Source organism: Stomoxys calcitrans, chromosome 4 (assembly GCF_963082655.1).
Source record: "Stomoxys calcitrans chromosome 4, idStoCalc2.1, whole genome shotgun sequence".
In the NCBI taxonomy this organism is placed as follows: domain Eukaryota; kingdom Metazoa; phylum Arthropoda; class Insecta; order Diptera; family Muscidae; genus Stomoxys; species Stomoxys calcitrans.
The window spans coordinates 71,012,900-71,035,405 of NC_081555.1; the positions used below are offsets into that span (position 1 = coordinate 71,012,900).

At 39.2% G+C, this 22,506-nt stretch overlaps 3 protein-coding genes across 5 annotated transcripts in view; 1 reads left to right on the forward strand and 2 right to left on the reverse strand.

The window, feature by feature from the left end:
• The window catches only part of LOC106093612 (5'-3' exoribonuclease 1), a 26,477-nt gene extending 21,007 nt beyond the window's left edge, over positions 1–5,470 (forward strand). For both annotated transcript variants that reach the window (XM_013260708.2, XM_013260706.2), the window contains exon 18: positions 5,175–5,470. In XM_013260708.2, coding sequence (XP_013116162.2) covers positions 5,175–5,243 — 69 coding nt within the window. In that variant the 3' untranslated portion in view covers positions 5,244–5,470. The remainder of the gene's footprint in view (positions 1–5,174) is intronic.
• Positions 5,455–11,990, reverse strand: LOC106093613 (probable ATP-dependent RNA helicase DHX34). 2 transcript variants are annotated; one of them, XM_013260710.2, is made up of 14 exons: positions 11,332–11,988; positions 11,098–11,264; positions 10,682–11,045; positions 10,449–10,597; positions 10,173–10,394; positions 9,895–10,092; positions 9,641–9,835; positions 9,437–9,576; positions 9,050–9,338; positions 8,690–8,985; positions 8,406–8,638; positions 7,992–8,262; positions 7,525–7,646; positions 5,455–5,674 (listed from the first exon to the last, which is right to left on the reverse strand). In XM_013260710.2, the coding sequence occupies exons 1-14, from the start codon at positions 11,945–11,947 to the stop codon at positions 5,490–5,492; spliced, it is 3,447 nt and encodes a 1,148-aa protein (XP_013116164.2). In that variant the 5' UTR covers positions 11,948–11,988; the 3' UTR covers positions 5,455–5,489. The 2 variants fall into 2 exon arrangements, 1 of the variants encoding a protein (XP_013116164.2); XR_009397951.1 differs by lacking the exon at positions 5,455–5,674 and adding an exon at positions 7,727–7,907 and having other exon boundaries at positions 7,558–7,646; positions 11,332–11,990.
• A 9,173-nt stretch (positions 11,991–21,163) lies between these two features.
• Positions 21,164–22,438, reverse strand: LOC106085540 (replication factor C subunit 2). Its single transcript, XM_013249841.2, has 3 exons — positions 22,257–22,438; positions 22,079–22,190; positions 21,164–22,017 (listed from the first exon to the last, which is right to left on the reverse strand). The coding sequence occupies exons 1-3, from the start codon at positions 22,307–22,309 to the stop codon at positions 21,187–21,189; spliced, it is 996 nt and encodes a 331-aa protein (XP_013105295.1). The 5' UTR covers positions 22,310–22,438; the 3' UTR covers positions 21,164–21,186.
• Between the last annotated feature and the right edge of the window lie 68 nt (positions 22,439–22,506).

Genomic DNA, 22,506 nt, shown 5'->3' on the forward strand with positions numbered 1-22,506 from the left:
AAATCGACACCTTACAACAACAAAGATACCCTCAGCTCTACATGTAAGAGAGCTGAAAACCGCATACAACCAAACGCCAATTAAGAACATCTTATGGCTAACTCAGTTATAGAAAATATGAACTCTACATAAAACACTCGCAACAACACCTCGTCTCACAGCACGTCCAATAACACCATAACTCATAGAAAACCATCTGCAACCAAGAGATCAAGAGAAAAATATTAACGCAAAACCCTACAAACCAGTGAGAATAACTACTACAAGACCAGGGATAGATGAAGATCTTCAAATGTCCGAATAAAACAAATACATACTATAAGTATTTACCGATGAATAACTTTAATATCATTCAATGCAATATAAAAGGACTAAGAAATAATTTTAAAGATTTCCAACTATCAGTAAATAACCATTCCCCTTATATTGTATTACTACAGGAAACCCATGTACCGTATCAAACGCAAATATTAGCTCCTTCCTCCTATGCATCTTGTCAGTAATAATCCTGCAAACATCAATGCGAAATTTGGTTTGGCAATATTCATCAAGAACCATACCTCACAAACAAAATTTTAATTCCTCCAGGCTTCTCAACATAGTAATTGAAATAATGCTTAAAACCAAATTTACTGTAATATCTGTTTATATACACCCTCGTGAAACTTTTGACGTAAATGATGTATTGGATTTTTTCAAAATATTGAAAGACCTGAACTCGCAATAGGTGATGTTAATTGCTGTATTAAAGCACCAACGTGCTTTAATACATGAAAACACACTAAACATTCAAAATATGGGCATATTGAATGATGGAAGACCCACCCACTTATCCACATTTTTTTACAATCACCAACATAGATATCGCTTGCTGCTAACTCAACTACTATTTTTCGCTTTGTGTCTCTTGACTCTTAACGACCTCCATAATAGTGACCACTTTCCGATAATAACTCAACTTAATATATTTCCAACCGAAAAGAAGGTTAAAAGGTTTAACTTAAAAATGGCCAATTGGATAAATTACAAAAATTGCGCTGACGACGATCTTAATACTGAGAGTTTTACAGGAAACCCAAATAAAATAAAGGCCGTAAGAAAATCTGCTAATTTAAAAATATCAATTAAAACGCAGAGAAGAAGACATTGCATCCCTTGCTGTGATTGAATGTCTATATATCGTAAATTTCGCAAAAACCCTTCTATGGATAATTTGATTCTCTATAAAAGAGCCAATGCCAAATTTAGATATGAGAATAAGAAGGCTAAAATCGTCTGTTTTATTAACTTTTTTAAAAAACATTGACCGAGACCCACCATTATCTACAATATGGAACAAAATTAAATATTGGGTTGCCCAAAAAGTAATTGCGGATTTTTCATATAGTCGGCGTTGACAAATTTTTTCACAGCTTGTGACTCTGTAATTGCATTCTTTCTTCTGTCAGTTATCAGCTTTAGAAAAAAGTGTAAAAAAAGTATATTTGATTAAAGTTCATTCTAAGTTTTATTAAAAATGCATTTACTTTCTTTTAAAAAATCCGCAATTACTTTTTGGGCAACCCAATACTTATACGATAATTGAAGCAACGGATGGAACCATCGATGACCCAGTTGAAATAGTTAATGCCTTTGGTACTCTGTGGTCAAATGACGCACAAAAAGAAAACTTCCAAACAGAATTCCGGACATCTAAATATGCAATTCTTCAAAATTTTGCCAGAACCCCTTAAAATAAACAAGCAGTTATCATGGAGAATCCAATAATAATAACAATGAGTGAACTGGATTAGGCTTAAAGAAAAGTTAAAGGGATAACTCCTGGTCATGATGGAATATCATACATTATGATTAAAAATCTTTCCAAAAACAGTTTAGAAAAACTACTACCTTTATACATGCATGCAATTCTTAATAATCTGAATTGCTAGAGCGTCCGATCAAAAATTTTGAACTACGTAAAATCCTTCTTAACGGCACAGTTTCCGTCAGTTCTCATTAAGCAACGGAATACCTCAAATATCGCTATTATCGGTTGTTCTTTGCCAAATAGCTTTTAACGAAATAAGTAAAATAGTAAACTCTTTTCCTGGCCTATGCTGACGACTTATACACTCAGTACCTGCAAGTATAACAACTCTACAACAATTTTTTTTTCAAAAACTAAATTGTAGGAATAGAATAAATAACTGGTTAAAATTTTTGGAGCAAAAATCTCGTTAAGCAAATCATCCATACTTCATGCCTGCAGGAAGCATAACTGCAATCCTACTGAACTATCTATAAATAATATCGTACATCCACATGTACGCAAATAAAAGAGCCTGGGCGTAAGAAATATCATTGGAAGTAGGATACATTGAAGTTAAGAAAATATATCATTTGCAGGACCAATGTTATAAAACATCTAGCTGGACTAAGCTTGACCCATATGAACACCCTAACCTACCTGGTTAAGACTATAATACTAAGTAAAATAGATTATGGACTATTTCTCTACGGATACAGCTCAAAATCCACATTAAAGTATATAAGATCTGTATATCATGATAGATAGCATTAGAGCCAGTATATATACCTACCCTACAATCCCAACGAACATGCTCTACATTGAATGTATTTAAAGTATTAGGGACCAAAAGAACCCCGAAAGTACCGTCAGTTATTTCCCAAACTATTAATAACAATATTCTTGGATATAAGACTGAGACTTTACTGAAAAATGCTGCATTATTTCCCTTTCTAAATTTAGCACAAGTACCATACCTAATGAAATTTACAAGCAACATTTCCAAGACTTCACAGCTAAACATTCAGATTGGAACATGTTATTACTGACATGTTAAAAACGTCTATACTACGGCATATGCAGTGGTGGATTACAGTGGCAATATAATTTGCACAAAACTGGTAAGCAATTACTCCACCATTTATTCTGCAGAGGCTGCTGGAATACTTTATGCCTTACATGTTGCAAAATTTTCGGGAAAAATCGCCGCGTACTTCCGAAAAATAGTTCAGTGTGAAAAGATTTTAAAGCAAAGAAAAACTGGCAGCAAAGAATAAAAAAAAAACTGATCACAGGCCGTCGGCCACCGCCATGAGTGTCTACGTATACGGCAGCAGATTTACATGGGTTGCCTTTTATATTTCGGGATTGGACAACCCTTGTGTTGCAATCTACCAACTGACTGCTCTATCGTAAAGCTTGACATTTTTGAGGTTATGCGTACTCAGAACGTTTTGACATACGAGCGTTATTTGCGTTGTTTACAGTAAAGATTAATCTCGCCTTAAAATGGAATTAAATCGTGAACATTTTCGTGTGATTATTTTTTACAACTTTTGACGTGGATTAACTCAACAACAGTGCATCGATGAACTTAATTCAATATTTGGCGATGAAACTCCATCAAGGACCAGGGATTATCGATGGTATGGTCAATTCAACCAAAGTCGTAGTTCACTCCAAGAAAAATTTCGTGGAGGTCGTCCAAAATCAGTTGTTGTTAAAAAAAAACCATTGATGCTGTGCGCCAACTGATATTGCAAGATCGTCATGTGACCTATCGTGAGATTGAGACAACCTTAGGATTTAGTGGCACCGGCATATATTCAATGTTGCATGAACATTTAACAGTCAAAATAAATTTGTTCGCGTTGGATCCCACACAATTTCTCAACCGCTCAAAAAAGGCTATTGGCGATTGGTCGAATAAAATGCTCCAAAAAAACGAAACAACTGCATTTTTGAGCACTCAAAACATCGAGTTGATGAGTCATCTGCCATTCTGTTCTGACTTGGCACCGAATGACTTCTTTTAATTCCCGTACGTTAAACATAAAATGAGAGGTCGACCTTTTTCGACACCTGACAAAGCGGTTGATGTGCTCAGAATGCATGTTTTGGAGATACCTCAATCAGAGTAGCAAAAGTGCTTCGACAATTGGTTCAAGCGCTTGCAAAAGTGCTTGGACTGATTTTCGATGCTTAATATTTGTTTTTGTGTTCTCTAATCCCGAAATATAAATTAACTTGGATATTAATTCAGTAGGCGAGCTCTTAAGAGTTGAAAAATATTGGGTTTGGAGCAGCTCAAGAAAACTATTGAGAAGAGCAGCAAACGGCGACATAAAATGATCTTTTTCTGTTTTAAATTAAAAATTAAGTCTTTATTCATGGTATTTCACAACTTGTAGCATTTTTTGTGGTGGTTTAATTATTTGTTTACACATTTTCTTGCTGCGAAACTGCCAAAACACTATTGAGGGCATTAATTGGCAAAAGTTGCCATACATAATACAAATTTTTATTTTGGTTGCGTTGTCAGACCACCACTCAACTGAACGTTGGTTGCTATCCATTATCGACCCATAGATGAAATCAGCTGTTTTATGCCTCAAAACCTTGCCTAGTCTGCAAGAGTTGGTGCCATCCGGCCTCTCGCTGAGACTTTCCACTCGATACCGTTGATTGTCCGCGACTTCCGTTGCAGCATTCCACTGTCCGCAACCTGTGGATGCGCCCGGTAGCTCGCAGCTAAGCTTTTCGTGACAGCAATGAACACCACACAGATCGGACCTCAATGTTCCAGCCTGAGTGGTGCTTACAGCTATCCCGTGCCGGACAAAAATATGTCTCAACTAGCAGTGCAGAGGCCGTAAATTTGCCGACTATCATATCCATGATATTGTCCTGAGCAAGGTATACTGCCTGCTGCCAACCGATGATATTTTGACGAAGAATTATTTTATTAATTTGATTAAATTATTGGTTTTCCCCTATTATGCACAGCAATACCCATATTTACTTCTTCTTAAAATGTTTAACAGGCGCCGAAGCTAAATTACTGGCTTTCTGCAAAATCCACATGAATTATAATAAAAATTAGTATTAGTATATTTTTTAGTCTTAAGCACAAAGCTAGATAAACATATTTGAATTACGAGCCTCACAAAAAAAAAGAGCCAGATTGTACAGAGTATGAAAAAAAAACTTAAGACATGGAAAACAATATTATGAAGGAGGCGTATAAGAAGACCAGGTTGTGTAGACCAAATCATTGGTTTTTTACGGTTATTTAAACAAACGCTTCGCATTTTTCATATTTAGACTTAACAAGGAAAATACAAACCCGTTACAATTTATATTTATTTTATTTGTGTTTTTTCAGACTGCTTATGGGCGGAAGAAACCACCTCGTGTTCCGAAAATCGGTGCAAAATTTGATGTTGCCTATTAATGCTATCCAAAGTTAACTCCAACGATGTGGAACATTTTTTCATATATTTCGCTCAACAAGTATAGGCGTTTTAATGGTTGTTCTTCAAACGCAATCATCGTTACAACAATGTTTATAGTTTATTTTTGCGCTCATAAAAAATGAGTTTAAAAAAAAAACAAATGTAAAGATCAAACAATTGAATACTGTATATAAATAAAAACGATTGTAGTAAAAAAAATCACAAATATGTTCTTTATTTAATGTTTATTTATTTCCACACCTTTTCTTATGTTTTAGTACATCAATTTGACTTAAAAACAACTTTTGGGAGCATTTATTGCAGTGGTATTCAATTTTGTTTTTGCCACTAAACGATGAAGAAGCTTGTGTAGATGCGACATTAGATTTGTCCTCATCATTATCTACAATCTTTTTACGTTTTTTGCAATCTGAAAAAATTGGAACAATTAAAATAAAAATTTTTCAATTGTGTCTCCACGAATGAAGTGTCATCATAATCATATGATTCTTAAATAAAACCAAAGAAGTTATTGTATTTAGATTTATTTGGCCCAATTAAATTTTGTTAAATTGTATTTTAAGCTTTTAAGACCTAAGATCTGTAAAAAAAAATTTAAAGAATTTTTTTTTATTTTTTGCCTGTTAAGGCGAAGATCAATGTATCCGTCATGACAGATCACTGTCTGATCGGAATACATACTGACAGATTGAACGTTGCCAATAAGGACGTTTGCCGAAGCTGTGAGGACATCTAGGAAGAATAGACTATAGAACACCTGCTAGGTGTGTGTCCCGCACTGGCAGTCAGAAGGGGTTCCACTTTAGGTTCTCATTTCTTTGAGAACTTTTCTGATTTAACGGATGTAAACATTCGCAAGTTATTGGGCTTTTTAAAGCGATCTGGATGGTTCAACGGTAGGAACTAGAAGGCTATTCTTTCTTCTGTTCCTGTGGTATCACAATGGACGGAAACGTCTAAGTGAGCCTGATTGCAGACTGCCACTTAAACCTAACCTAACCTAAGGCGAAGAAGAATTTTATTCTACAGAAGAAGAAAGAAGTCCTTTATCACAAGAATTAACTTTGGATTTGTGTTTACCTGACATATTGTTTCTCAAGCATTGTACTCCGTTTTTAGTTGCGAAAAACTTCAACAAAATATCTTAATTTACCTTTCGTGACTTTTCGAGCCTATTCAAGCTTTAAATCATTTAAATGCAATGCTTTCTATTCAAAGAATACCATAGCAAAGACTTTATAAAAGTTTAGCAAGAGTGTGCTGTTGTCAAAAACACTTTGACTGACATGGTGGATCGCAATAGTCGTTGGGCACGTAGAGCACCTTAATCAATTTGACAAAGGTGTTGACTGTTGCCAGTCAAAGTTTTTTTGACAACAGCACACTCTTGCTTTATATAGAGTTTGCTATGCTATTCTTCGAATAGAAAGCATTTATTTTAAATGATCGAAAAATAACGAGAGGATTTTAAAGATCAAAATAAAAGAGCGCAAACAGACATATCGTGTTCTACAATGTACTCAATAGTCAATCGTTGGGTACATAGAGCACCTTAATCAATTTGACAATCATGTTGATGAAGATACACGGCACATCAGAAATCGCGATCCACCATGCCAGTCAAAGTGTTTTTGACAACAGCACACTCTTGCTTTTATAAAGTCTTTGCTATGCTATTCTTTGAATAGAAAGCATTTAATTTAAATGATTTTGAGCTGGAGTATAACGAAAGTATTTTTAAGATCAAAATAAAAGAGCGCAAACGGACCTATCTTAATTTACTTCAACATATTAATGGCAAATTTTCTGCACAAACACAATCATATTACACCAGCATAGTATCCCATGGCAGCCGGTTGTATCGGATTGACCCGATGGAGTTCTCCATCGGCAAGGACTGCCGCCTCAGTGTACAACACACTGCTACAACAACAACAACCAGCATAGAAAAGTATTTAATTTTTCACACATTTTTCATTTACAATTTTTTTATATGGAGTTTGACAATTGTTTACGCGAAAAGCCGAGTGGAGTAGCAACCCTAAAGGAAAAGTGAAACCCAGAACACACCCAAATAACTTTGTTGAAAATACGAATATAATATTTGTGTTATTAATAGGGATTGAAGGGATTGACAAACAATAAAACCAATTAAAAAAAAAACAAAAAATTGTCAGTGTAAATAACTAATTTACAAATTATTTTTGCTTGCGTATATGTAATAATGTTGCCTATATGTAACATAATTGTTAAACTTACTCATTTTGTGAATTAATTTGTCAACAGCATTAAATTCAATGTCAATATCACAATATTTACATGTCCATGTATGTTCACCCAATTCCTTATCCATGTTTATTGTCCATTGCTGGTCTTGCAAGCTATTCCAAAGAAAGAGGTAGCAGAAAAAGGATTTATATATATATATATATATATATATATATATATATATACATATTACATAAACATCGATGGCTTAATAGAAAAAGGGCCCAACTCAATGTATTTCAAAACAGCGTTTTGTGTATATTCTGGAAGAAAAATGTCAGATGCACCTTCCCTCCAGTGTTTGGGTGGATACAACTGCAAATAACGGATTTATAACGATTTAGAAAAAGCCTTAATCAGGTTTTTTACTTCTCCTGTAAAGTAACAAAAAAATCGAGTTAGGTCCTTTTTAGTTTTATTTAGCCACCGATATATAGACATCATTAAGATATACAGACCAATTGTAGACAACGTTTTCGGATATATTCACACCACCTTTTTCAGTATTGGGCGTCAATGTGAAATCATTGGCAAAAGGATTTCTTTTACAATTATGTATGTTTTCCAGAGGTTTGTGTGTATACAAATTCTTAAGATCGGCTGGTAGCAGCCGTTTAATGGTATATGCCACATTAAGACTCATCAATTTTATTAAATCATGCCATAAATCGTCTTCCAAGTACTTATTTTCTGGTTTAGCCTTCTGATTTTCCACACTCTGTTCCAGGTCTAATATAAAGAAATTTTAAAAATGGTTGAGAATTATTAATGGTTCTAATTGGAATTCTAATAATGCATAGCAAATATATGAATAAAAAAAACAAATTTTCAACAATAAGTACGGATGTTGTATATCAACTTCATTATTGTACCTGTTAGTTTGTTCATTAATAATTTGTTCCACAGCCTGCGCAGTTTTATTGCTCTGCAAAGTAGTTCGCATCCCGCTTCTGGTGTGGGGAATTCCAAACACAACCAGGAATCACAAATGACTCTGCTAATTGAAGCATTTGTTTCGATACCATAGGAGAATAAAAGTAAACATTGGGCTGCTGGCATGCGTATGCAATTCATTAGGTATGGTTTTGCAGTCTCTAACAAATTTCTAAGAAACGTATTGTAAAAAGATAAACTTCACAAGTACAAAACCACTTACTGGTAGCACAAAATCTGATGTGCCTCACTTAAGGGCTGCTTTGGGAGATAATATGCTGGTTTTTCCAAAATATCACTGTCATTTAGTTTAAGTATGTCGAATCTTTTTGCAAAATATGAATTTGGATGTATTGAAATGAATGGCTTTAAAAATGTGTGAAAAAATTGTTGAGTACCACCCTTGCAATAGTTAAATTCATCTGATATGGCTATTTGAGGATAGAATCCACTGACTATAACCAGCTTCAGCAACAAAACATCACGGAGTTTTTCCGTTCTAGAAGACTTGAGCAAAACCTAGCAACCGTATTAGAGTGCGTGTAAGTACTAAGCTCATACATTCAAATCACTCTTTAATTACCTCTAATTTGGCAGCATCGTTATACAAACGAAAATCTACATCTCTTATATCTTCGTCATCATCATCGAAATCTTCTTCGGCATCATGGGTATGATGTTTAAGGACTTTTCTCTTTCGCGGTTCTTGGTATTTTTGTTTGCGCTTTTTAGCCTTCAACATACGAACTTCCCCATGGCGTCTGGCTCTTTCTGAACTTGTTAAATTGTCATCGCTGGACTTGTTTGTTGTCATATTGCATGACTCCAAAATATTTTGGAATTGATTTCGTAGTTTTGTGATTTCGTAAAACCTAATATAAAAAATTCCAACAAATTTCATTAAAAACGAAGATTATTTTTCATTGAGTCGAGTGAAAGTTGAAGATGGCTACAATCTTGGATATGATACCTTTGTTCTTCGATACCCAATTTAAAGCACCATTTACGAGTATTTTCTCTGTTTTCCCATTTAAGTTCTAGCCATTCATGATACGCCCTTAATAATGTAAAAATGTCGCCCTGATCTGATTCTAGATGGGAGCGAGCTTCCTAAAAGGATAGATTATTATGTAGTCATAATAATTTTTTTCCATTTATTTTATTAAGTGCTCACCTCGCATTTTGGATCTGTATAAGCACGATTAGTAAATGGATTTTGCACACTCATAACAGCTGCCAGTGTTAAAATCTTTTCCATATCAGGAAAAACACATCCCATTAGCAACATTTTGCCAATTGATATATCAACGGGTAGGTTGGAAAGTGATTTCCCCAGAGCAGTTATCTTCTCATCGGATGTAAAGGCATTCTGAAAAGAGATGTGTTTCTAGTCCGTATTGAATTCCTTTAGTTCGACATTTTATTTACATGTTGCTTCAATCCCAAAATTGTTTGTTCAATGCACTCCTCCTCGGGCGATTCTATAAATGGAAATTTTCGCACGTTCGGTAAGCCCATTGATACCATTTGTAAAAGTATATTATCGAGAGGCACACGAAAGATTTCGGGTGTCGGATAGGCTTCAAAAGAGATGTACTGCTTTTCACTAAACAGGCGGAAACACGTCTATAGAAAATGTTAATGTTAAATAATGTTTTATATTATAATTTATATATTTGAACAATAGGAAACACTTTGTTTCTCACCCCGGGACCAGTACGTCCTGCACGACCCTTTCGTTGCTCTGCCGAAGATTTTGATACCCAGAATTCTTTAAGACGCTGTCCTTTACAGGATGCATCGTATGACATCTCTTTTACCTTGCCAGAATCGATAACAAATCGTATACCGTCTACAGTAAGGGATGTTTCAGCTATATTTGTCGAAACAATACACTTTCTCATACCCTCTGGAGCGTAATCGAATACCTGAATTAATAACGTCAATATAATGTGGGTCATTCACAAAATTTTAAAAATGACCTTATCTTGTTCTGCCAAAGAAAGACCACTGTGCAATGGCAAAATAATCCAATGAGACTGCTGTTCGGCATATTCCTTGGCTGCATCGCAAACAGTCGTGATTTCATTAACTCCACTAACAAATATCAAAACATCGCCGCGTTCATTTGCTGAATTGTTAAAATAAATGTAATTACGATACAAACATTATATTGATAAATTGAATGTCAAAATATACGTGGTATATTCCATACTCGAATATTTTTCATCGATCAGATTGAGTACTTGCACAAATGGAGCAGGGTCTAGGCGACCAGATGATTTTTGTGAATGCGACGATGTTTTTGCTTGCAGCTCTAACGATGGCGGCGGCATATAAACTGTTTTAATGGGATATAAACGACCAGGAACTTGCAAGAGTTTTGCTCCCTCGTCTTTAAAAAAATTGTGAAATAACTCTACATTTATGGTTGCAGACATGAGGATCAATTTGAGATTTGGTTTAGCCCGCAGTAAACACTTTGTTACACCAAGTAAAAAATCACCAAAAAGATTGCGTTCGTGTATCTCATCGAGTATCAATACATCATACTGTTCTAAATTGCTTTCCAAAGCCAGCTAAATACAAAACTATTAACATTCGCCTACAAGTACAAACATTTGGTCTTACTTGTCTTAGAAGCAAGCCTTCTGTGATGAACAGAATATTCGTATGCTGCGTCTTATTTTTCTCGAAACGTATTTGAAATCCCACCCTTGATCCGTAATCGTCGAGCATCTCATGCGCAACACGTTTAGATAGCGATATACAAGCTAGACGTCTGGGTTGTGTGCAAGCTATAAATAATTGCATATACATTCATAAAAACAATTCATGCAGCCAGCTCTGATTTATGAAACTTACCAATGCTTTTGTAACCGAATTCATATAAATACTGAGGAACTTGTGTGGATTTACCACAACCGGTATCACCCGCAATAATCAAAACTCCAGTCTCTTCAAGTGATGCCTTCAGTAAGTCCTTAAATTTGTGCATAGGTAAATTTTGTTGAGTTTTTCTTAGCTTTTTAATTTTTGCAAATCGTTCTTTTTGTTTGAAGTCTAAGTATATAATAATAATTTCTTGGAACTGTTTAACGCGTAAGGCTGTGGCAGCAGATTCATGGTGCAACCCACTCCTAGTTTTCTTCGCATCATCACTTAGTCGTATTGGAATACAATTTAGCTTATGAGTTCTGGAAGGCGGCATATGTGATGAAAGCTCGTTTATTGGCTGTGGTAGCAGTGGTTGGCCAACATTCTTGAGCATAGCCTCATATTTGTTGACAAACTTCCAAAAATCAGTTCGGTCTTCAATTATGGCTGTACTCATATCATGACGATAGAGCAGATGTTCAAACAATGGTTTGTTATCACAAAAGGAGAAATCAATTAAATTTGTGACTTCAACTTCATCACGCTTAGTCTCAACTCTTTCCATTTTAGCTAGCTTGTGAACTGAGATCTCTGCGAATAGCATAGCTTTTTTTATAAACAAATATCAGCTGTTATCCGTCTGTTAAAATAGATGTGTTCGCGGACATTTCCTAGGCAAATTTCCCAATAGAATATGAAAAAACAAAAATACTTTCTGCTCACATTTTTAGGTTCTTTCAGGCTAAAATAACATACATGTATTGGTTTGCCCAAAAAGTAATTGTGGATTTTTTAAAAGAAAGTAAATGCATTTTTATTTAAGCTTAGAATGAACTTCAATCAAATATACTTTTTTTTAAAGCAAGCTAAAATTAACAGCTGATAACTGACAGAAGAAAGAATGCAATTACAGAGTCACAAGCTGTGAAAAAATTGTCAACGCCGACTATATGAAAAATCCGCAATTACTTTTTGGGCAAACCAATATGATAGCAAAAATGCGATGCCCAACAATTTACGGGAACGTTGATGGAAAATCATATGTATTTTTATTCTCTATGTTTCAGTTGTTGTTAAGACAGCAATGTATGAACATTCGCAGGGTTACGCATCGTTTTTTTGTTATTATTTTAAAACAATGATTTTAATCCATGACATTATTTAAATGTATAAAAAATGTTTAAGTTTTTCAGAAATATTCTATTTTGAATGGCACTATAAAATTAACATTAAATATTTATTATATTGCATGCGCAACCGTAATAAATTTTTTTGGCTTCTATGCTTTGTAAATTTTACAAATATTTTCGCCTTTTTCGTCGTATTATGGCAAAAAAAAGACTTAGAACGGGTTTCTCGTAAAAAAAAGTTCGTTTTAGCTAACCGGACCGGCAGATGCAAGTAGTTTACCGTAAACAGCTGAGTACAATTTTTCTCGCGAAGTGCACTGTCTTTCAACGAGTGTTGGTTGTGAGTGTGTGTATATTATAGTTTAGAACCATACCTCACAAACAACGAAAAATGGCGCGAATTAGTAACACTGCAAATCAGAACCATACCTCACAAACAACGAAAAATGGCGCGAATTAGTAACATTGCAAATCAGAGTTGCATTTGACACTGATTTTGACAGATCGGCACTCAATATTTTGTTGTTGGGCAACTGCCACTACCTGTAAATGAATATATCTTGGCAGATGGCGTTAAGGAACGTCGCGTTGAAAAATGGAACTCTGCAACAAAATGTTAAAAAAGCAACTCCCAAAAGTTAAACAATTTTTAACTTTGAGGGGAATTAAGAATTAAGAGAAAGCGTCATTAACACAACAACAAAAATCTACCCCCAACAAAATTTACTTGAATGGCAAAAGCCGTAAATTAAAATGTCAAAGTGTTTTTAGAAATAACCTTTGTTTTATATTTGTATTTTTGTCATTATAGCACTGCTTTGTTGCTTATATGTAGAATATCGGATCAAATAAAACATCTTTTTAACAATTAAAAAAAATCACAGCTATGTTATCAATATTATCATTTAAATTTATTCCAAAATCATATTAAAAATAAAAACAATTACTTAGATGTTCGCATGAACTCACCTTATAAAGCTTGTTCAGTATTTCGAGCGGAATGCTGTCAAACTCCATATAAAAAACCGTTGGCTGAAAGTAGTGCTACTTAACTGTTTATAGTGAGGAAAATGGCAAACAACTAAAGGGTGATTTTTTTGAGGTTAGGATTTTCATGCATTAGTATTTGACAGATCACGTGGGATTTCAGATATGGTGTCAAAGAGAAAGATGCTCAGTATGCTTTGACATTTCATCATGAATAGACTTACTAACGAGCAACGCTTGCAAATCATTGAATTTTATTACCAAAATCAGTGTTCGGTTCGAAATGTGTTCATTCACCGTAACGTTGCGTCCAACAGCATCTTTGAAAAAATACGGTCCAATGATTCCACCAGCGTACAAACCACACCAAACAGTGCATTTTTCGGGATGCATGGGCAGTTCTTGAACGGCTTCTGGTTGCTCTTCACTCCAAATGCGGCAATTTTGCTTATTTACGTAGCCATTCAACCAGAAATGAGCCTCATCGCTGAACAAAATTTGTCAAAATTTGAACACATTTCGAAGCGAACACTGATTTTGGTAATAAAATTCAATGATTTGCAAGCGTTGCTCGTTAGTAAGTCTATTCATGATGAAATGTCAAAGCATACTGAGCATCTTTCTCTTTGACACCATGTCTGAAATCCCACGTGATCTGTCAAATACTAATGCATGAAAATCCTAACCTCAAAAAAATCACCCTTTATTAAGTGGCAACACTTGAAACTATTACCAACATCATTTTAGTTTATTTTAATGGATTCAATGGTTCCTTTTCTTTATATATATGAGAAAAAATATATAAAATGGAAAAAAAATGAGTGCAGATAAAGAAAAGTCTTTTGGTATGGGAACAAAAACATTTGATTGCCGTCAAATTCCGCTCGCGAAACAATTAAAAATTTCAGCGGCGATTCCGAAAGCAGAATAGAATACCAACATTAAGCGCATCCTGTTTGAGGACTGAAAACACTTCTTCGGGTGTGGCAACACAGAATGATGCTCGCTTTCAATCGTAAAGCCTAGTACTGACTTTACTAGAAATTGGGTTGCCAATTTCTCCGGTGCAATGGGAGGCGGTCGTTCTCCAAGGACTACATGCACCCGACAGCCATTTACCGCACCTGCTACCGTTTCTCCATGCATGTAGTCTACTCCTGCATGATATGCCTCTTGATCTAGAGGTTCTCTCTTCTAGCGCTGAACCTCACGCGCTAGAACATGTAGATCTACCTTAAGGCTTCTGGGCGGTGGATATCTATGCGATAACGGCCCAAAAGGTACTGCTTAGACAGCATGTAGTTATGTCTTCGCACTGGTAGGATCTTTGTCTCCTGAAGGTCGGTGGAGACTGCCCTGCACGAGGTTGTGCATAAAATAGAAGAATCCTTCGATGCCAAAACGTACACACTAGCGGTATGCATTGACATCGAGGGGGCTTTTAGCAATGTGCGGAGCGACACACTGATCCATGCCTTAGACCAGTACCGTGTGAACCCGGTCCTTAGAGACTGGATAAACCATATGCTAAGGAACAGGTGGATAAATTGTGTGTCCAATGGCATAAATATAGGGGAGAAATTGGCACAGGGCACGTCACAGGGGGCATTTTATCGCCACTTCTATGGGTGACCACCATTAATGACTTATTACGCATGCTGACTGAGGAGGGATTTGAACCCGTCTGCTAAGCAGATGATATTATAATACTTCTAAAATGACCCAGAGGTATCAATGTTAACCCAGAGAAGACTGAAATACTTAGGTGTGATCTTGGACAGGAAACTTAATTGGAAGTGTCACATTCAGGAGCGTACTGAGAAGGCTCACAGATGTTGGGCACTATGTAGACGGGCCGTAGGCTCGAAATGAGGCCTGAATCCTAGGATAGTCCACTGGCTCTACAGGAGCGTGATAAGACCAATACTTACTTACGCCTCAGTAGTTTGTTGGACTGCTATGGAGAAAAAGTGCAACATAAGGACCATACCACTAGTTCAGCGGATAGGTAGAGTTTAAACAGTGTCGGAGATATCACCCCACCTTGGGGAACTCCTGCTTCGCTCTACGGTGCTTCCCTAAATTCTATAAATAACGGCCGACCACACAGATAATTCGCGACCCAGCATTTCTGGCCTGACTGAACAGACGTGTTGGCGATGTCCTCAAATAGATTGGCATGGCTGACCGTGTCGAATGCCTACGATAGGTCCAGTGCCACGAGAGACGTCCTATCACATGGCCTGGGCTGATTGAAGCCACGCCAAATTTGTGCGGTGATGCCATGCAAAGCAGTTGTTGTGCTATGCAGTATTCGAAATCCATGTTGAGCTCGGCGAATGAAAATTCTCCAACTCCAGGCTCGGGAGGAGTAATGACTCAAGCGTCTTTGCTACTGGTGCGAGAACGGAGATCGATCTGTACTAATCCCTCAAACTCGGGTCCTTTCCAGGCTTCAGTAGCGGTATCACTCTGCCCATTTTCTAGACATCGGGAACTAGAAGACTGTTCAAAGACAGGTTGACGGCAGTAGTAAGTTACTTAACTCCAGATAAATACAGATTCTTCAGCATCAATGTAGGTTCCGTCGGGGCCCAACGACTTGGATAATTTGGCGCCACGGATGACATTCGTAACTTCGCCCACGATAAATTATGATAACTGTCCATTGACTCGGAGACCACGGATACCTCCTTGCCCTGTCACTCTCGGGATGCACAATAAAAAGACGGCTGAACAACCTGGCGCATCTCTTCGGATGAGGTCCTGTCATCCCGTCTACCGGGGTTCGAGAATGACTTAACAGTAGACCACAGCTTGCCTAAACCGGTGCCTAAGTTACATTGCTGCCAAGTGTTCCAGCCACAAATTCCCATTTGTTCGTTGATTACCCTGTTTATTTCCAGATTCAGCTCGCTGATTCTGAAGCGGCGATTTGTGTACTCTCTGAAGCCAGCCCAATCGGCCTTCTTCTGATTGATAAACTTCCGGCGCTCAGAGGTTATGAAGTCGGGTGGTCGTTCGATGGAGAGAATTATGACCCCAAAGAGATGACGGCTGGCCAGGATACATTACTCAGGAGATCAGGGGATGCAAGGGGAATGTCTGGCGAGCTGCTGCACCTCCTCGTAATCTTAGTGGGGGCATCCTCATTCACCGTGCAAAACGTGGAACCTTCAATATGCTCTGCCAAAGCCATGCCACGCTGGTCATTACCTAGGGAAGAATGCCATGAAATGTGATGCGCATTAAAGTCCGCTAGAGCCAGACGATTATGTCCACATAGTTGTTGTTGTAGCAGTTTATTGTGTACTATCTTTCGTCTGCTTGATTCTGTTGAGTGTCAAGACCCAGGAACTCCGCGACTAAGATGGGGTGCGTCCACAGGGATCTGGGTCTGAGTCGAGTGGGTCTGGCCGGGCAGTTAAACAGGTGACGTGTATCGTGCGGTCCCTGGATACAATCGGGACATACATCTTGCACGTCGGCATCAATCCTAGCTCTGTGGGATTTGAGGCGGCTGCATCTGCCGGAACGTAATTGAGCCAGAACCACTCTGGTTTCCCGGGGGAGGTCGATTTCTTCGGGTGCAATGGGTGGCGGTCGTTCTCCAAGGACTACCTTCACCCGGTAGCCAATTAACGCGTCTGCTACCATGTCTGCATGAATGTTGTTCAGACCCGCTTGATATGCCGCTTGATCTAGAGGTTCTCTCTTGTAGCGCTGGACCTCACGCTCTAGATCGTGTAGATCTACCTTAAGGCTTCTGGGCGGTGGGTATCTATCCACAAGATGATGATTTGGATGATTTCTGCGATAACAGCCCAAAAGGTATTGCTTAGACAGCATGTAGTTATGTCTTCGCACTGGTAGGATCTTTGTCTCCTGATGGAGGTGGTCCACATGAGAACTAAGGAGACAGCCCGTCGCAGTTCGGAGGGCGGCATTCTGACAGATCTGAATATTATTCCACTGCGTGTCACAAAGTTGACGTGACCACACTGGCGCTGCATAACTTAACACAGACCGGCCAATTGCTTTGTACGTGGTCAACAAGGTTTCTTTGTCTGCACCCCAAGTGCTGCCAGCGAGTGACTTGAGGACCTTGTTACTACTTTTGACTTTATTGCAGATTGCTGTGGCATGTGGGGAGAAAGTGTAGGAGCTGTCAAATGTGACGCCAAGTATTTTGGGACACTTGATGGTCGGAATCATTTCTCCATCGACCATCACAGTCAGCTCAGAATTCACCTCACGCGTATTTGTAGTGAACAGTGTGGCTGAAGATTTGGTGGCGGATATCTTCAGATTTCTTGCAGCGAAATATGAGGCAAGCTCGTTGAGGTAGACGTTCAACCTATCGCAGATGTCATCAATGGGTGGGGGGCCGTCTGGAGGAGGTGGGATGGAGGATAGGTAGAGGTTAAACAGAGCCGGAGATATCACTCCACCTTGGAGAACTCCCTGTTTCACTCTACGGTGTTTTGACTTCTTATCCCTAAATTCCACAAATGACTGGCGGCCACACAGATAATTCGCGACCCAACGTTTCAGGCCTGGCTGGAGGGACGTGTTGGCGATGTCCTCAAATAATTTGGCATGGCTGACTGTGTCGAATGCCTTCGATAGCTCCAGTGCCACGAGGACTGTCCTATCACATGGCCTGGATTGGTTGAAGCCACGGCAAATGTGTGTGGTGATGGCATGCAAAGCTGTTGTTGTGCTGTGCAGTCTCCGAAATCCGTGTTGATGCTCGGCGAATGGAAATTCTCCTACGAGGCTCGGAAGGAGTAATGCCTCAAGCGTTTTAGCCACTGGTGAGAGAAGGGAGATCGGTCTGTACGACTCCCCAAACTCGGGTCTTTACCAGGCTTCAGTAGCGGGATCACTCTGCCCATTTTACAGACATCGGGAACTATAAGAGTGTTCAATGACAGGTTAAGGACAGTGGTAAGGTACTCAACTCCAGGTAAATCCAGATTCTTCAGCATCAATTTAGAGATTCCGTCGGGGCCCAACGCCTTGGAAGATTTGGCGCCACGGATGACATTCGTAACTTCGCCCACGGTAAATTGTGATGGCTGTTCATCGGCTCGGAGACCACGAATACGGCGAATGGCTCTCCTCCTTGCCCTGTCTATCTCGGGATGCACAATAAATTGACGGTTGAACAACCTGGCGCATCTCTTCGGATCAGTCACGGTTATCTCGCCAAAAGTGACTGAGGTCCTGTCGTCCCGTCTACCGGGGTTCGAGAGAGACTTAACAGTGGCCCACAGTTTGCCTGCACCGGTGCCTAAGTTACATTGCTCCAAGTGTTCCAGCCACAAATTCCGCTTATGTTCGTTGACTACCCTGTTTATTTCCAGATTCAGCTCGCTGATTCTGGGGTTAGCGGGGTTCATAGCACGAATCCCATCACGTTCGTCTGCGAGTACCACTGCTTGCGCCGGGAAATTGGGTCGCACTTGCGGTATTCGACCGGCTGGTATAAAGCGAGCGGCTGCTGCGTTGATGATGTCTCGGAATTTCCTCTCGGCCACAAGCACATCAGAGGGGGGTGGCAGTTCATTGAAGCGGCGATTGGTATACTCTCTGAAGCCAGTCCAATTGGCCTTCTTGTAATTGATGAACGTCCGGCGCTCAGAGGTTATGAAGTCGGGTGATCGGTCGATGGTGAGGATTATGGGGAGGTGGTCTGACCCCATAGAGATGACGGCTTGCCAGGATACGTCACTCAGGAGATCAGGGGATGCGATTGAGATGTCTGGCGAGCTGCTGCACCTCCTCGTAATCCTAGTGGGGGCATCCTCATTCGCCGTGCAAAACGTGGAGCTATCTATCTGCTCTGCCAAAGCTATGCAGCTATGAGTGATGGCATTAAAATCCCCCAGAACCAGACGACTATGGCCAGATAGCAACCCACTTATGTCGGGGCTGTAGGCCTGGCCATTAATCGGGACACAGCTACCAACCGGCGGAATAAACACGTTGTATATCTCTTTCTCGGCAGTACCAGACCTGACTGCTACCCCCATACATTCCATGTATGGGTCACTAGCGTCAAGCGCAGGCGAGATAGGTCTATACTGCACGGAATGGTGTATAACGAAGGCCAATCCCCCACCTCCATTCCTTGAGCGATCCTTACGTAGCACATTGTAACCGTGACAACTGTGCAAGCTGCAGGTGTTAGTCAGCTTTGTCTCCTGGATCTCATCAATCTTGCCTCGCAGTCCATTGCAGTTTAACTGCAAGAACGATACACTTCCCGGCACTGGCCTGGCAATAGTACGGCTAGGGTGCTGTCGTTGCATAAATTGCCGTACGGGAGAGGTCGGGGGGTCACATAGTCCGACGACGGCGACGCTTGTGACCCACTGCTGGCTATGTTCGCACAGCACCTAGCGACATAGCCAGTATGACTATACTCCCGTAGCGAAGTTAGGCCAGAGCAAGAACGGAAATGTACCCACTCCAAGCACCGGTTACACCTCACCGACACTGACCGATGATGAAGGCGGTTCTGGCAAACGGAGCAGAACCAGGGTCCGGGGTTCTTTTCAATCACGGCACGGACCAGAAGCATACGGAGAAGGCACTCCGGGATGTGCCTCTCCCATGACGAAAAAAGACGAACACGTACACTGAGGCGGCAGCCCTTGCCGATGAAGATTCCATCGGGTCAATCCGGTGCGTACAACCGGCTGCCATGGGATTGTGTACACATAGTAACCCACTTATGTCGGGGTTGTAAGCTTGGCCATTAATTGTGACACAGCTAGATCCAGAGGAGTAGCAAGCAGATCTAGATAACATTCATGCGGACACGGTAGCAGATAGCTACCGGGTGAATGTAGTCTTTGGAGAACGATCGCCTCCCGTTGCACCAAAAGAAATTGACTTCCCCGCCAAACCAGAGTAGTTCTAGCTAAAGTACGATCCGGCAGATGTAGCAGACTCGACTCCTACAAAGCAAGGATTCATGCCGACGTGTAAGATGTATGTCCCGATTGTAATTTGGGACCACATGACACACGTCACCTGTTTAACTGGACGCTCAACAGAATGAAGCAGGCGAAAGATAGAGCACAACAAATTAAAGGTTGTCTCATGGGTTTGAGACCACTGTAACACAGAGGTTAGCATATTCGCCTTTGACGCTGAGCGCCTGGGTTCAAATCCCGGCGAGAACATAAGAAAATCTGTTCAGCGGTGGTTACGCCCTCCCAAAGCAAAGAGGGGGTAACCATGTTTTTCATATATATATATATATAAATATATACACATATTTTTTCTCACCAAATTTCACCGCGATACATAGTTCCTCTACAGCGCCGAACACCATCGGGTACAAAACACTAACATAAAAAGTAGCGGTGTTCATCTACCATTAAAGCTGTGGTTTTCGTATTTATACAAAAATTCTTAAATCACTTTATAAGGGTATCTCTATGGATCGATTATGGATTGAAGCCAAACTTTAGCTGCGTTGCGAACGATCAACTTTTTATAGAAATTTCTAGTTCTATATCGAATTGAATTATTTAATACAATTTCCAACTTTACACAACTTTTATTTCCCCACAATGTAACTTTAGTTAAATTGCAATCCATAATCGTTCCAATCATTCCAGCTTTTCTTTCCATGGGCGTCCTAAAAATCTAAATATAATTTATATTAAAAAAAAAAGAATCAATCATTCTTTGTATGCTGAAATAATATTTAGTTTGTATCAGAAATTTCGCACAATCTTGCTAGCAAACTTGTTAACTGCAGCAATGAATTTAGACCATCGACAACTTTCATATGGGTTACGCCAATCTCGCGAATGAAATTTAATTTCATATGTTCATCCACATTAAGGCGTTTACATACACGAAATATATTTCCAATGATATCCTCTGCAGCGTAGCCAAACCGCCACAATTTGGCTAGAATTTTATAAGCCTTGTGAATGTCGTTCTGAGCACAATGTTGCAGCATATCTTGTATTAGCATTGGATGTGGTTCATCGCATACCTTAAATACATTAGCTCCTGTAATCTTTCCGAAGCCCTGTGCCGTAGACTGTAGATTGTTTAATGCTTGACGCATATCACCCTGGGCGGTGAAAACAATTGCTTCCAGACCTTCTTCGTCGTACTCTAATTCTTCGCGCTGACAAACTTCAATCAATTTTGCTAAGATCTGGGCATCCGACAATTTGGTAAAACGTAGCATAGCACAACGAGACTGTATGGGTTCAATTATTTTTTCACTTGTGTTACAGGCCAAAGCAAATCGTGTTGTATTGCTGTAGATTTCCATTGTGCGTCGAAGGGCCTGTTGGGCACCTTCAGTCATGCTGTCTGCCTCATCCAAAATTACTATCTTATGACGCCCACGTGGAAGTGTTACCTTTTGTTGAGCAAACATTTTGATTTTGTTACGAACTACATCAATGCCACGTTCATTCGATGCATTCAATTCCAAAACAGCCTCTTTGTAGCTATCACCCAAAAGAATGCGAGCCAAGCATTGTATGGTCGTGGTTTTGCCCACACCAGGTGGTCCCTGTTGAAATTCAAATATACGTTGCTCAAATTGACAATGAATACGATTTATTGAGGCTTACCGCTATTATAATATTGGGAGCATTTCCTTGAGTGGCGAATACTGAAAGTCGGGCCACTGTATCCTCATTACCCACAATTTCATCGAACTTAACTGGACGAAATTTTTCAATCCTGTAACATAAACATACGCAGTCTTAATTTAACAAATTTTAATAGACTTTTTATTATTAATATTACCATGGTAGATTGCGTTTCTTAATTTCCTCTACAGTTAATTCGACTTCTGGCATTTTTCTCTGCTGATGGATTTTTTGATTCTGCTTGTTAATTGCCAATTTTCTTATTACTGCCAGCTACGGACACAGCTACCGCCAAAACCAAAACACTGAAATCCCGATGTTGCCACATTATGAAAATGATACAATGCCACTGTTGACCGAAAATATTGCCGGCAAAAAGTAGAAAATAAAGCCCAATGTCAGTAATA

Coding starts and splice junctions, on each gene's coding strand:
- LOC106093613 (XM_013260710.2), bottom strand. CDS start 11,947: ATGCTATTCGCAGAGATCTCAGTTCACAAGCTAGCTAAAATGGAAAGA. Junction 7,647..7,991: donor GAAAACGTTGTCTACAATTG/GTCTGTATATCT, acceptor TCTTTGGAATAG/CTTGCAAGACCAGCAATGGA. Junction 5,675..7,524: donor CAAATTAATTCACAAAATGA/GTAAGTTTAACA, acceptor CAATTTTTTCAG/ATTGCAAAAAACGTAAAAAG.
- LOC106085540 (XM_013249841.2), bottom strand. CDS start 22,309: ATGCCAGAAGTCGAATTAACTGTAGAGGAAATTAAGAAACGCAATCTA. Junction 22,191..22,256: donor AAGAAACGCAATCTACCATG/GTAATATTAATA, acceptor TTTATGTTACAG/GATTGAAAAATTTCGTCCAG. Junction 22,018..22,078: donor CTCCCAATATTATAATAGCG/GTAAGCCTCAAT, acceptor GAATTTCAACAG/GGACCACCTGGTGTGGGCAA.